The 16,125-nt window shown below is 42.5% G+C and overlaps 1 protein-coding gene across 5 annotated transcripts in view; it reads left to right on the forward strand.

Moving 5' to 3' along the window:
* The window catches only part of LOC127000560 (centrosomal protein of 19 kDa-like), a 41,879-nt gene that overhangs the window by 22,002 nt on the left and 3,752 nt on the right, over positions 1-16,125 (forward strand). The window contains exons 3-6 of one of the 5 annotated variants that reach the window (XM_050864380.1): positions 13,217-13,475; positions 14,373-14,602; positions 14,933-15,094; positions 15,439-15,577. In XM_050864380.1, coding sequence (XP_050720337.1) covers positions 14,393-14,602; positions 14,933-15,094; positions 15,439-15,576 — 510 coding nt within the window. In that variant the 5' untranslated portion in view covers positions 13,217-13,475; positions 14,373-14,392 and the 3' untranslated portion in view covers position 15,577. Of the gene's footprint in view, positions 1-13,104; positions 13,476-14,372; positions 14,603-14,932; positions 15,095-15,438; positions 15,578-16,125 lie in introns of those variants that run through there. The other 4 variants (XM_050864369.1, XM_050864403.1, XM_050864388.1 and 1 more) reach the window with 4 other exon arrangements.

Below are 16,125 nucleotides of genomic sequence, written 5' to 3' on the forward strand. Positions count from 1 at the left end.
GAAGTGTTTAAGAATATGACCCTAAGTTGGTATACACTCGCTTGGAACAGTGAAGTAGTAGGTGCACGAATATACTATCTCTTACCTGGAACAGTCCGAGAATTGCCGTCATCCTCACCGAAGCATTGTACTACTTCTATACGAGCAGTGAATAAAATAAACTGTAAATGGAGATGGAAACAGTCGGCTATACCTCAGTTTACATTTCCACCTCCCATGTAGCTACTCTTTGCCGCGCTCATCTCACGGGATATAAAAATGAACATTTCAGAATTTCCGCAAAATGAACGTGGCGTGTGGAAAAGAATACATTTTAATAAGAGCCATCCAGGTATATATTAGCTGGCCGACGACACACTCTCTTGAATTGATTGCAGGTGTATACTGAGGCTCTCGCGGCGTCCATGCACCTCCCCGTGGTATAGGTATAGTAATTGAAGTCGTGCGTTTATTAGCCACAATGCAGATGTCGTCACTTCTTCGCGGGTTCTTAATTTCCAACCGCCACAAAGGAAATAATTCACTTTAGGTTATATGGCCCCTCCTCTTTTCTCTCTATATGTCACTGGTTAGCTTCGGATCAGCTTATTCCTCCCCTTTTCTTTTTCTTTTTCACAGCAGAGGAGACAGTGCAAGGGCATAAAAAAAAAAATAATAATAATAATAAAAAAGCCCGCTACTTACTGCTCCTTCTTCACCTGACTGTCGAGTGTCGTGGGGATATGGAGGTTATCTGATGGGTGTAGTTTCGCTGGAGTAGAATGCAAGACTTGTCTAGTAGGTAAACCGATTCTTTGAAGGAGCGAGATAGAACTGGTATGCTTTCGCCCTCTCCCGCGTAAGAGGGTAAGAAGGTATAGGTGATGGTTGTAGTTTCCCTGGAGTAGAATGCAAGACTTGTCCAGTAAGTAAACAGATTCTTTGAAGGAGCGAAATAGAACTGGTATGCTTTCGCCCTCTCGCGCGTAAAAGGGTAAGGTGATGGTTGTAGTTTCAGTGGAGGAGAATGCAAGACTTTTCCAGATAGTATAAACGGATTTCTTATAAGGCCAAGATAAAACTGGAATACTTTCGTCCTTTCGTGCGTTGTATTATTCACCAAAGAGCTCTTATATAAAATGTCATACAGTTTCGCTGTAGGAGAATACAAGACTTGTCCACTAAGCAAAGGCTTTTTTTATATAAGAGAAAGATAAAATAGATATCCTTTCGTCCTCTCGTGCGCTGTATCACTCACCAAAAAGCTCTATAAGTAAAACAAACTCCCATACACCTACACAGGCCACCCGTCACATTGATGAAGCAGAAAAAGACAAGCGGGAGTCAAGAAAAGAAGAGAAAAGAAAGGACACATAACACAATTAACAACACTTGCGTCCCCGAGCATTCAACGCCGCACTTAAAAACGCCAGTAACACAATTTACATCTCCCTTTTTCTTGGGCCGGGAGCGCCAGTCATTCAGCCTCGGCGCGGCGTGAATATACTCGCCTAAAACGTATAGATTGCATTTTTCCCGCCTACGTTAATTACTGCCGCGCTTTTATCCACGGCGACGCGGCTCAAATCAACAAAAAAGGGGCCGCCACTTAGAAGCAGCGGCGGCGGCGGCGGAATTACTCTATTGTGCCGATTATTGTTGTGCCGCGCCGCGCTGCATTACGCTCAAAGGCCCGCCCGGGAAAGAGTGTGAGTTAGGTTCATATTATTAAGCGTGCCGAGCTCCCTTCATTACTAGTATTTCCCAAGGCCACAGAGAGGACTATGGTTGGTATTGTCAGATGCTCCCACCCCTCACACACACTATTTCCAAAGGCCAAAAAGGAGGTTGATCGAGTTCTAATGAGTGTTCTTTTAGGTTCACGGTACAGAAGAAGGCTCAGACTACCACCAGGGTCATAAAAGTACCCCTGGAAATGCCCTAAACTCCCACGAAAGACTAGTAAATTACGTGTTCTTGGGCGCAGAAATGTTTAAAAATATGGCCCTATAACCGGGTTTTCATGGATGACTTTTCCCGCTCAAGGTGCAGAGGCTGTGTAAAAATGCAATTATCAAGACATATAAAGGAGAGAGGACTTCATATTTATTGAAAGAGTGACAGAGAGAAATTAATGATCATAAAAGCACTGAAGAGAAGGGCTTTCAACAGATGGCGTGGTGATACAGAGAAGAATGAGGGACGTGTAGTGGAGGCTGTGTAAGGCTTATCACTAGGATCACAAATCAGTCCATGAGAATCCCAGCAACTTCCACGAGAGACTTTTCCAACAGGTGAACGGAGTGGCCGATACGTTTAGATTGGTATTTTATTACCGATTATTGGACACTTAAAGACATACCATAACCCACATGTTTACAACTTTGTTTACTAACTGTCATCTGCTGCAGAACAAATACGTCTAGTAATTTATTTTGTTAATTTAAGCTTGTTAGCCTGAAACATCCTGATTTCCTGATTTTTAATATGTTAGAATTTCCCAATTTCTCGTTCTTGTAGTGATCCTAGATGCTACTAAATGGTAGTGTACAGAAGGTTTATCAATCTCTCAAGTCTTCTACTAATTTACTGTCCTATGCACGGCAGGTTTGGTGACATTTACTACCAGTTACTGTTAGAAGCAAATAATAATTTTATATTTCTTTTTTGTAATATAATATAAAAGTAATTTTTTTTTTTTTTTTTTAAGTTCAAAAGTGAATACCAGTGTTATCAGTTCATCATATAATTTATATATCAATTTGATTTTTTTATATATACATTGGCACATTAAATAAATGAGTAAAAAAATTGTAGGGGAAGGTATTTGGTAACATCACCATCCTTACATTTTACATTAACATAATTGTATTGTGTACTACATATTATAAAAAAAAAAAATAATAAATAATTAATCGGTCAAAAGACCGAAGACCGATTACCGATTAATTGATTAGGCCGATTACCGATTACTTACCGATTAATCGGTGCAACCCTAATTTTTAACCGCTTCCACCTCTCACTGCAACTATTTCCAAAGGCCGAAAAGGAAATCAGTCGGGTTCAAATGAGTGTTCTTTTAACCCGGTAGCTGCGGGGATCATGTTTCTTAATGGTCCCTCTAAGCGAGAAAAATGAAAAAAAATCATCACTCACACAAACCATTTCATAATATATATCAACTCATTTGTGATCAGTTTATGGATCATCTATTTTGGGGGGTTTAAATCATGGCACAAATTTGGCCCGTCGCTGCTACACGGTAAAGCCACAAATTACCAAACTACCAGAAGGGTCATAAAACTTTCCCTGGAAATTCCCAAAAACTCCTACGAAAGCCTTGTCCTCTACTGTCTCCACCACAACCGCCGCCGCCGCCGCCGCTACCTCGTCCATGAGCGTCCTATTTGACTGATATATATTGATAGTATTTGATATCCTGCAGAAAAGTCAGTTTTGAGTCTCTTGAAAACCCCGACGAATAGAAGCCAAAGAGTGGAAGTTGTTTTGTCTAGAGTGTGTCTGTGGTGAAGAAATTATTCGTCTGCGATTTTAATGAAGCTGAACGAAAAACATGACATTCTATTTTTATTTTATTTTATTTATTTATTTTTTATTATTATTATAACGCTGTTACTTGTCTGATGCGTTGCGTTGTTCCTGCGGTGGGTGTTACGAGAAGTGTTGCTGTTTGTGTTTCCTCGCACTTAATAAATAATTGGTGCTTGTCATAGATAATTATTAATATAATTTAACTGAGGAAACGTTATCTCTCACTATCTCTTATCTCTCGCGTGCGCTGACACACACACACACACACACACACACACACACACACACACACACCATCCCACCCTCCAAGAGACCCGTCACTTCAAAGCAGCGATCCTATATTGGCAGCTATTGATAGATGAAGACTTTGTTCGAACTTTTTACCATACCAACGGGGCGTGAGCGGCTTCAGGCGGGGGCGACGAGGCGAAGGGCGAGCGCCGGTTCTGGCTACACTGTCAAGAGGGTGAGAGAATGGGAGAGGGAGAGAGAAGGACGAGGGGGAGGGGGAGCGGCTCTTCTGGCTACACTGTCGAGGGAGGGAGGTGGAGAGGGACGAGGCGAAGGAGGAGCGGCGGTTCTGGCTACACTGTCAAGAGCGAGAGAGAGGAAGAGGGACGAGGCTAAGGGCGAGGAGTAGGGGAAGCGGCTCTGTTGGCTACACTGTCAAGAGTGGGAGAGGGAGAGGGACGAGGAGGAGAAAGAGCTGCACTGTTGAAAGATGGAGACAGAGACGAGGAGTAGGAGGAGCCTGAAAAGGAGAATGGTAATAGGAAGGAGTGATGGTGATGGTTGTTGAGGAATGAAGAATAGAGGAGGATGGAAAAGGAGGTTACGTACGAATGAAGGGAAGATTGTGTGATCGGTGGAAGAGGAATGGAAAAGAAGTGAAGGGAGTCTGTAATGATAATAATAATAATAGAAGAAAGGAAATGATATGTATAATAGCATATGATGTGTAATAGTATAATAGCATAACGACATGGGATAGTTCGTGTGTATGTAGGGGGGGGAGAGGGAGGGAAAGGCTTGGAGTATAAAAGAAAGAAGAATTAATAAAGAAAAACTGAATATGCGATAACTTGCGATGGAAATTTATGACGACGCCGAGAAAAATAAATAAAATAAAATAAAAAAAATAAAGCAACAACAGCGAGAAACGAAGAAACCTCAGGAAACTAATTAACGTCGCTGTTTTAAAATTATTCAATTAAATGACTTTTTGCTTATTGTGTAATCTTGAAAAATATACATTAAAGAATTTATATGATGTTTTGAATACGTTCATGAGGATGCATTTTATCGACGAGAGAGAGAGAGAGAGAGAGAGAGAGAGAGAGAGAGAGAGAGAGAGAGAGAGAGAGAGAGAGAGAGACTGACTGACTGACTGACTAGACGAACGAACTGAAAGGAATAGGGTAGAGAATAAAGGAAAATAGGAGAGAAGAGGAAATAGGAAGGGAAGGGATAGGAGAGGAATGGAAGGGGCGGAGAGAGGGAAAAAAAGGACATTACTAAAAAAAAAATAGGAAGCAGTCTAGAAGCGACTTAAAGAACCAGCGAGTGAGTATAAATAGGAGAAGAAAAAAAGGACACAGGAAAAAACAAAAGGCATAAAACGTGAGATGAGTAAGATTAGTCGAGATAAAAGAAGAAGAAAAAAGATAAAGACATATTAAAAGTGCATACGAGAGAGGGACTGAGGAGGAGGAATAGGAGGAGGAGGAGGAGGAGGAGGAGGAATAGGAAGAGGAGGAGGAGAAGGAAGAAGAAGGAGTAGGAATAGGAAGAGGAGGAAGAGGAGAAGTAGAAGGAGGAGAGGAAGGAAAAGAAGGAGAAGGAGAAGAAGAAGTAGGAATAGGAGGAGGAGGAAGAGAAGAAGATGAAGGAGAGGAAGGGAAAGAAGGAGAAAGAAAAGAAGAAGTATAGGAGTAGGAAAAAGTGTAGGGATAAAGGAGGAATAGGAGGAGAAAAGAGGAGGAGGAAAAAGAGTAAGAGAAAGACGGCACGGCACGGCACGGCACAGCTCCCACACAATGCAAAGAGAACGGTGCGATTATCCCGCAGTAATCCACACAAGGCGAGGGTGTTACCGCGTCCCATTAATTACGGACAGGCGGGAGAGGGGATCTTGCGGGGCTTCTTCCAAAGGGTTCGCGTGCAAGCCTGATCTGGCAACACTGACCAGGGAGGAACCAGAGGAGGCAGGCTCGGGAAGGGCTAGAGAGGCGGGTGTGGCTACTGTTGGGAGGAAGGACAGACAGACAGACAGACAGGTAAGGAAGATTGATAGACAGAAGTGTAAACAGAGATAGATAGACAGAAGCGTTGTTGTCATAGAGAGGTACAGAAAAGTTATAAGGAAAGAGCGAGAGACAGGTAAGTAGGCTAGTTGAAAAGTAGGTAAGGAAGATTGATAGGGAAGTGTAAACAGAGAGATAGGTAGACAGGAGCATTGAAGTTGTCATAGAGAGGTACAGAGAAGCTACAAGGAAAGAACTAGAGCGACAGGTAGGAAAGGAAGTGTGACAGACAGAAGTATAGATTGTAAACAGATAGGCAGATAACGATTTATTAGACGGCCGCTTTCACGCATTAAGACAGGAAGGCAGTTGGAAAGACAGGAGTAGATATGGAAGGAAGAAAAGTTATTACAAAGGTACAAATAAAGACAGACAAATTGACAGCGAAATATGTCAAGCAAAGAGATGTTTAAATACCACCACACACACACACACACACATATACACACACACACTGACAGACAGAAAAGACAGCCGGGGACGGGTTTGCATGGACGGAAGGTGTACACAATGACAGATGAGATAAAGACAGACAGGTATAGAAGGACAGTCAGAGCAACAAGGAGAATTGAAATGAGTGATCTTGCCGCGTGGAAATCATTTTTAATCCCACGACTTTAAAACAGACAGGCAAACAGACAGATAGACCGGTAGACGGACATGCAAGCAGACAGGCAGACAGACAGGATAGCAGAGACACAGACAAGCAGATACGCAAATAAGCCATCAGACAGGCACACAGATATACAGACAGACAGACAGACAGACAGGAAGGTTTACAGACATGGAAGCAGACACAGACACTCTCTAACAGACAGACAAGCAGATACAGATATACCAACAGTCACAGATAAACAGATTCACAGACAGATTCACAGACAGACAATGAGACAGACAGGCAGACGGAAAAGATAGACTTCACAAAAGCAGAAAAAAAAAATATTTAGACGCCTCTCGCATCTGCTTCTATAAAGGTGCTAAACCCCGAGCATTTTCAATTTAGCGTAATTATTTTCTGAAGGACGGAAAAATACAGAGCGTTGCTTCCGTAATCCTTTTTAATTTCCTGAGAAAATGACTGTGCTGGCAAACATTAATATTCATGCTCTCCTCCTTTTTGTGCTTTTGTGTTTGTGTGTGTGTGTGCTGCTTTTTTTTTATTGCGTGGTTTTTTTTTTTTTTTTTTATTTTGTTTTTTTTTTTTTTTTTTTTTTTTCGTTATCAATTAGGAAAAGTAATGTTTTAGCCGCGAGCTTCAAATTGTTCACGACAGACACCCTCCCTTCCTCCCTTCCTCCGTCTCTCTCTCTCTCTCCCTTTCTCCTCCCTTCTCTGTGCTTGATCCTCTCTCCCTCTCACCCTCCATCCATCCATCCTTCCTCTCTCACCTCTTTGCTTGCCTCCTCCCCCTCCTCTCCCTCTCTCCTTTCCTCCCTGCCATCCTTGTTTTAGCTCTGTTTGTACCCAACCCCACTGTTTCCCCTCCCTCATGTCTCTCCTCCTTCCTCCTCCCCCTCCTCCTCCCTGCTCTTCATCCCTCATCTCCCTCTCGCAGCATTCCCTCTTCTCCTCTCCTCTCCCCTCTTCAGCTTCTTCCTCCCCTCACTGCTTCCATCGCTTCCTCCTCCTCCTCTTCTTCTTCTCTCCTTTCCTCTATTCTTAACTGATTTGGCTTTTTAGTATATCGACACTTACACACACACACACACACACACACACACACACAGCGAGGGTGAATTATACCGCTCCGGTAGCTCAATCGGTTAGAGCACCGCGCTGCAAGGCTTCACGGCCAAACAGGCGGCGGTTCGAGCCCCGCTCAGGCCGGATTCTTTCCGTTGACTAGGAGTGGTTACTGTCCCCCCTTGAGCAAGGGGGATGGGGTGTGTGGTGTGTGAGGTCCTGGCAATACCCAGAGATCGACGATAATGAGCACTTGCTCACGTCGTGAGGGTACCTGCTGGCGAAAGCGAACCAACCCGTGATCAGGCCGTGGTGAATTACACACACACACACACACACACACACACACACACACACACTGAAATAGGCACAGCAAGAACTCGCCTCTGTGCTTCGATATGAGAATGAGAAGGGGGGAGCGGAGCAAGAGGGAGATTGGGGAGGGGGAGGGAGAGGTGTCGTGCTTACGTTTGTTTGTCAGTACGTGCGCGCCTCTGTCTACCTGCTAATTACACGGGCGGGGATGAATCACGGCTGGCAGTGTGGGCCGAGTGATAGGTTGCATAATTTTTTACCCACTTTCAGATCTCAAGTTTTAATAAAGTCATTAGCGAGGGTGAATAATTTCCATTGAAGATATCGCGCGCACAAAAAATTGAGATGCGATACCGGGTTTTTTTTTTTCCGTTGTGTATATTGTGTGTGGAGAGAGAGAAAGAGGGGGGGGGGGGGAAGAGGAACCATGAACCATCAGTAACTTTTTTTCACGTCCGTATATAAGGTTTAGAAAAAGGGGGAGGAGAAGGAAGAAGAGGAGTTAAAGAAAGAAAGTGGGAGAGAGAAAAAGGGACCATTATATTTGTTTTACCTTACGTCTAGATATAAGGTTTAGAAAGCGGGGAAGAAGGAAGAAGAGGAGAGGAGTTGGAGAAAGAAAGTGAGACAAAAACGAACCATACTTTTTTTTTCCTTTCCTTTCTCTTGTCTCCGTTTCCTCCCTTGATTTCCTCCCATTTTCTCCCATCTCATTTTTTTTGTGTATTTTTTTTTTTTTGTCAACACCAAGTAACTTTTTTTTCTTTTTTGTCTATTAACTTCTGTTCTGTTATTCCTTTTTTCTCCAGTTGTTTGTTTTTTTATCTCCCTTGTCCCCTTTTTTCCTTCTTCCTCTATTCTATCTTATCCTTTCTCTCCACTTTCACTCTTCCTTTATCTCTATTATCATTCTTTTTACCTTCATTTTCCCCTCCTTTCTCCCTCTCTCCCCTATATGCCTTTCCATCTCCCTTCCTCTTCTCCCACTCTCCCTTTCTCCCTCCCTTCTTCTGCATATATAAAGCTTGCTCTCCATTCCTTTTTTTTCCTCCACCCTTCCTTCTGCCCGCGTTTCCTCCTCTTCCTTCCTTCCTTCTCCGCTTTTCTTAGGTCACTCTCTGTTTCACTTTCTCCCTCTTCTTTCCATCACATCATCACCACCCTTCTTTCTCCCCCCTTACTCTCTTTCTTCCTTTTCTGCTTTTCTCTAGCTTCTCCCTTCTTCACGTTCTCCCTCTTCTTAACCTCAACACACCATCACCACCCTATGCACTCTCTTCCCCCTCCTCCTCTTCTTCCCTCCCTCCCTCTCTTTCTCTCTCCCTCCCTCTTCTCTCTGCCTTCACACCTCCCTTCCTCTCCTTCTCCCAGTCTCCCTCCCTTCCGCCTCTCCCTCCCTTCCTCTCATATTTACATATCAATCAAGTTTTGTGAGTCTTCCCGCAATTCGCCACCACCCGGATGCCTCCCAATGCCCGTCGTCGCCCTCACAGAATCGAACCACACGCTGGATAAATTGCCGTAAATTGGTGGATATTCAGCTCGAGGCAGGCCAGGAGGAGCTTCGGCGGGAGAGTGTGGGGGGAAGGAAAGGCGAGTGAGGCAGAGAGGGTGGGAGGGAGGGTGTGTGGGTACGCGGGGAGTAGAGAAGAAAACCAAGGAGTGTGATAGAACGGTGGAAGGTTTGAAGATGGAAGATACCAACCCTGTGTGGAGAGAAAGGAAGGAAGGAAGAAGGGAAGAGGGAGGGAGAACATGCGTGAGAAGGTGATGGAATGGAAAGCAAGGAGAAGTGAAAAAAATAAAAACGATGAAGAAGCCTGTGTAGGAAGGAGGAAGGAAGAGTTCAAGAGGAAAACATATGTAGGGAAGACGATGGAATGGAAGTCAAGGAGGAATGATGTGCCTAGAAAGGAAAGAGAGATGGTTTCTGGCGGGAGGGAAAGGAAAATGGGAAAATGTGATGTCTGAGAAAAGGAAGGAATTAAGGGGGCCGTTCAGTGGAAGGAAGGAAGAAGGGAATAAATGTAGAGTTTCCGCTAAAGTAAAGATGGGAATGGGAGTTCTTATGAGGATGGGAGAGAGGGAAGGAGAGGAAAAGGGAAGGTGTGCGTTGAAGAGGGAGGGAAGGAAGTGGAAGGAAGGAAGGAAGGGAATAAATGTATAGAGATCCCGCTATAATAAAGATGGAAGTTCCTATGAAAATGTAAGAGAGGAAGAGAGGGAAGAAAAGGAAGAGGGAAGGCGTGTGTTGAAGAGGGAGGGAGGAACGAAGCCTATCATGTAGCTTGGTGGAGACGGGTAGAGAGAAGGCAAGGAGGGAAGACGCTGGGGGGAGGGGGGGAGAGAGAGAGAGAGAGAGAGAGAGAGAGAGAGAGAGAGAGAGAGAGAGAGAGAGAGAGAGAGAGAGAGAGAGAGAGAGAGAGAGAGAGAGAGAGAGAGAGAAGTCGCAGCATCTCAGACAACATCTCAAAGTCTTTCCAGCTAAGAATAATTTACACGCCCCGAAAACAATATTAACTTTCTCTGCATCAACACGAGATGAAAAGAGACGCAAACCCTCCACTCTTAAGACACAATAGAATCATTATGGAAAAAAAATAATAATAATGCTGGCATTTACTCAGCCGTTTCTTTACTCTCCCTCAACACCAAACAAACAAACAAACAAACTACTATAATGTTATCCCCGTTGTTGTTGTCCTCAGAAGATAGAGAAGAGGAGGAGGAGGAAGAGGAGGAAGACCGTGCATATATTTCCCCACATATTTCATCCTGCTGTTTAGTAATTAATTCGTCTCAGCTCAAGAAGGGAACTATTGTAGCCTTTATTGTTTGTCTTCAGCAGTCTTCAGTAGTGTCTTACCCCCCCTCCTCCTCCTCCCCCCCCCCCCCCTGCTCGAGAGAAGTTCTTAGGAAGAGCGGAAAGAGAGAAGGACATATACATTTCGTGGCGCCCAAGCACACACACATTTGACAAGACTTTCAGAGGAGTTGTAGGCATTTCCAGGAGTTGATTTATGACCCTGGTGATATAGTTTGACTCTTCTTCTCTACAATGAACCTAAAATAACACTCATGAGAGCCCGATTGATTTTCTTTTTTGCCTTTTGGAAATATAGTTGGCGTGAGAGGCGGAAGCGGCGTCTGAGAATATACCGACGAGAGAGCGGCCGATGCATAGGCTACACACCGCCGCCGCCGCTCCTCCACACACCTGCTCAGTTTTACGGCGAGTCTCATTGTGTGTGTGTCGAGGGAGGAAAGAACGGCGAGAGTCCGGACTTTATGACGCCGGTGTTGAGCGAAGCGGCGTTATTATGTCTGCATGTCTGTCTGTACGTCTCTCTCTCTCTCTCTCTCTCTCTCTCTGTAATAACTTAATTTAACTTTGTAATAATTAACTTTGTAATAACTACCGATGAAGTCCTAAAGGCTTTCCAATCCCTTAAAACAAATAATAGTCCCGGACCTGACAAAATATATCCTACACTGTTTAAAACAAAGAGCGAAATACTCTCCTCTCTCACAACCGTTTACAATATGTCCTTGCGACAAGGCATCGTCCCTTCGGATTGGAAAGAGGCTAACGTAGCACCGATTTTTAAGAAAGGAGACAGAAAAATACCGGGTAATTACAGGCCCATTAGTCTAACTTCAGTTGTAGGTAAGCTACTCGAGAGCATAATTAGAGACAAAATTGTGAGTTACCTTGAAAGCCACTCATTAATTAAGGATTCACAACATGGCTTCCGTAACAAAAGATCCTGCCTATCAAACCTATTGACCTTTTATAACGACCTCTTCTCAGTTTATGACGTAACCAAATCACTGGACGTAGTCTATCTTGATTTCCAGAAAGCGTTTGATAAAGTTCCACATCATAAATTACTTTATAAATTAAAGCAACTAGGTATTGACGGTCAAGTACACCAATGTCACTAGTGGCGTCCCTCAGGGCTCGGTTCTTGGCCCAGTGCTCTTCATTATTTACATCAACGATGTGGATGTTGGAATCAATAATCTCATTAGTAAATTTGCAGACGACACAAAGATTGGTAACTCGGTTCTCACTGACGAAGACAGGCAAAGCCTCCAAGAGGATTTGCATAAAATTTCAGCTTGGTCTGATAGATAGGGGATGCCCTTTAATGTAGATAAGTGCCAGGTCCTTCAAGTTGGAACAAGAAATAAGAAGTTCGATTACGAAATGCGCGGCGTCAAACTCAAAAGCGTTCAATGCGTCAAGGACCTGGGGGGTCAAAATCGCGTCAAACCTCAAATTCTCACATCAATGCATCGATGCAGCAAATAAAGCGAACAGAATGTTGGGCTTTATTAAAATAAACTTTTTATTCAAAAATAAAGAATACTTCCGCTCTACAATAGTTTAGTCACACCCCACTTGGAATATGCGATATCGTTTTGGTCTCCCCACCATGCAAAGGACATTGCTAAATTAGAAGATGTTCAACGTCGGGCAACAAAAATGATCCCTTCCATGAGCAACAAACCCTACGACGAGAGGCTTTCCACCCTTAACATGTTCTCTCTTGAGAAACGTCGCCTCAGAGGAAAACTGATAGAATGTTTAAAATACTTAATGGATTTACGAATTTGGACAAATCAAAATTGTTTATAATCGATGTCACCTTGCGAACGAGGAATAATGGCACAAAACTTAAATGTAGACAAGTAAATTCAGACTGCACCAAATTCTTCTTCACTAACGTTGTAGTGCGAGAACGGAATAAGCTACCACCTTCAGTGGTCCAGTGTCACACGATTGACTCCTTTAAAAACATGCTCGACCGACACTTCCTTCAACTAATATTAACTAGAGTAAAAATGCAAAGTTTTGGAGCTATCTGATTAGTGTACAATCACTTAGGGGACAGACCACCTAGTCTAGACCATGGGGTCTGTGTGGTCTGATTTTATATGTAAATATATGTAAATTCTCTCTCTCTCTCTCTCTCTCTCTCTCTCTCTCTCTCTCTCTCTCTCTCTCTCTCTCTCTCTATATATATATATATATATATATATATATATATATATATATATATATATATATATATATATATATATATATATATATATATATATATATATATATCCACCCTCCATGGTTTCCCTCCTCTTATATCTACCCTATACTTCCCATTCTCATAATTTGTCTCCTTAAGCTGCTTCCTTTGCTGTAAAAAAAAGATTGAGGGTAGCAAATCTTGACCTAAATGAGTGCCGTAGAAAAGGCTGCAAACATTGACACCACCACCACCATCATCACCTCCCTAGTGACCACGCCCACCACCACAACAACAACAAACATTCCAAAACATAAACATTGCCACGTGATTATTCTGGACATTCTTGCATTACAGGAAAACCCTTCCTGCTAAAATTCTGCCACGGAGACAACCACACGAGGACACCCACCCACCCATGTCACGTAAATAGCATAAAGAGGACTGCATTCCAGATATATTAACTATGTGCATACTTTGACGTGTTGCCTGTAGAGATGAAAATTAAGGATATGCGGAGAGTGGGAGTCCAGAAATCCTGAAGGAGAGTGGGAGGAGGAAGAGCTCACCTCAGGATATGACGAGGACACTTTAGACTTCGAACATTGTCATAGAGGTAAGCATTAATGATACTTGTGGTAGAAATAGGAGCAGCAGCAGTAGCATTGGCAGCAGTAGTAGTAGTAGTAGTAATAAGAGTAGAAGTAATAGTAGCATAAGTAGTCGTCGTTTGGTTCAGTCTGGTAACGTTCAACAACAAAACATAATAAACTTGTGACCCTTAGTATCAGCTTTAATAATAGTAGTGGTAGAAATAGCAGCAGCAGTAATAGTGTTAGCAGTAGCAGCAGCTGCAATAGTAGTAGTAGTGGCTTCAGTTTGGTAATGTTCAGCCCTATAATATTAAACTTGTGACCCTTAGTATCACCTGCCAGAAATGTGAAAATATATCCTTGATCAGGCCTGACCCTGGAGAGACCAGGAATGATTTTGTAGTAGTAAGTCAGACCTCATCTTTAATAAAATATAAGTTTAGTCTGCATGGCCTATCAGTGTAGGTAAGATTTGGCAGACCCCTTACCTCCCCAGTCCACCTTCTCTGGAGTGATTCAAGTAATTACAGGTCTACCATACAACCAGCATCCCAAACAGTGAAGCGAAGTTAATTATTGGCGTAATATAAACTTAACATCAACTGAGTGATTCAGCAGATGGTATATATGAGTAATTAAGGCATTGGTAAACCCCCCCCCCCCCCAGCCACAACAGGAACTTTAAATTTTTCATTGCTTTGCCTCATCTTTCTATATATATATATATATATATATATATATATATATATATATATATATATATATATATATATATATATATATATATATATATATATTCTAGCTACTTTGAAGTGATGGTAGAAAGTACATGTGTCGTACAACCTCTTACAGCTTTGGTAAATCAATCAGCAGTTTATATTCATGTTTGAACAGATGTAAAGCTTTCCTTTTACCAACAGCTTTCCAGTGTGTCATTGCCATGGTTCATAATGACAAGTTTTCAGCAGCAGTCATGGAGCCCCTGAAGCTGGGTGTGCGCACGCAGCCCCCGGCCCTGACGCTGGTGTACCGCAGCAGCCGTGGGAAGGAGCGCTACCGTGTGATGCCCATCAGGTTCCTCAACAAGTTTGGCTCAGTGGAAAATGTACTGAAGGAGATGAAAGACAGGCACAAGGAATTTCTAGATAAAGTAAGTTGACCCTGAAGAATGTGAGACACAGCACATTGCTGTTTTTAAGTAAGTAGCTACTTAGAAACTATTGAAAAAGATCATACCAAAAGTATTCTGAGGTGGAGGAGGTTGACCTTGTGGGAAATCTGCTGGATATTATGTAGTTCATAAGAAACTATATATAAAGACTGATTATTTACTAGAAATGGAATCTAATGTACACAAGTGTGAAGTTTCATCTTTGGCTTTTATGTGAATGAAGCTAGATGATTATGATTCAGGAATTCCACTGCCAATTTCAATTAAAGCAATTTTCAGACACAAGCCATTGCATCTAACTTATTGCAGGTGCCGGATGTCAAGATAGAGAAAATGTTGCGCATCCTTCAAGAGGTGGAACGTGGCCATAGTGTAGAGGAGGCAGCTGCATCAGCAGCCCGAGAGTATAATGTTGACCCCCACCAGGACCTCAACAAACTGGATGACACTACGCTGGACAAGAAGAAAAAGGTCTGACTGGTGTTAGGTGTTAGCTTATTAGTCTGACAAAAGGTAGGAAGCTTAAAGACATGTGATGAGAATGACGGGAGAACTAACAGTGCATATGTAGGGAAAGAAGAAAAATTCAAAATAACACTTGTGGTTGCACTTTTTTAGTTATGAAATCATTCACTCCACTCCTCTTTGATAAAGTATTCTATATCTTCATCATGAAGTTACCCTAATAGAACACTATTCTGGATAAAGCAAATATTTTTTATGCGAAGCTTAGATAGGGATGTAACTAGGTGTGATTACCTGTTAGATGAAACTTAAACAATATATGTATTATAACCACAGCCTTTGACTTAAAGGTGATGAACAGCAGTTTTGAGAAAAACTGTGTCCGACCTGGTGATCCTGGTTACGAGTATGACAGACAAGTGGACTTTGGCAAAGATGAGAAGGAGGAGGCTGGCTGGGACTCCCCGGAGGATGACTTTTGGTCATGAGGTAGGAACTGCTTAAAATAAGGATGAAAACTTGTTTTTACCATAATGCATTTTCCCTTTATAAATGTTAACCTTGTTCTCCTTGTGGTGGCTCTTCACTAAGCCACCATTTGGGAGTTAGGCCATTATACTTTGTGACTGTATGTCCTTACTGACACCAACCTCCAACCATAGTAGTATGAGGCCGTGCAAGGTAGGGATATTCACTTTCCCAAACAGACATGCCAGATGCAAATAACAAAACACCCATAATTTTAATCAGTAGTAGTGGTATAAAGTAATTGTAGGTGGTTTCCGTAGTTACATCATTGTAGACATTACCTATATTCTAGTGTACTTGAGAATAGTTTTGAGGTATTTACAAATCATGACAGTAGTCCCCACTGATTGGGCTCAGAGTAAATGCAAGAAATTGCAGATATTGCTTGAGGTTTTTGCTTACCTTGTTTTGGAGTAATGCATTGAAATTAGGGAATTTTAAATTGCATGGCATTTCTTTATTTCTTCCATGTGTAACCCATAGCTGAATTTTACTGTCAAGGAAGTTGG

Source organism: Eriocheir sinensis, chromosome 2, assembly GCF_024679095.1.
Source record: "Eriocheir sinensis breed Jianghai 21 chromosome 2, ASM2467909v1, whole genome shotgun sequence".
NCBI lineage: Eukaryota > Metazoa > Arthropoda > Malacostraca > Decapoda > Varunidae > Eriocheir > Eriocheir sinensis.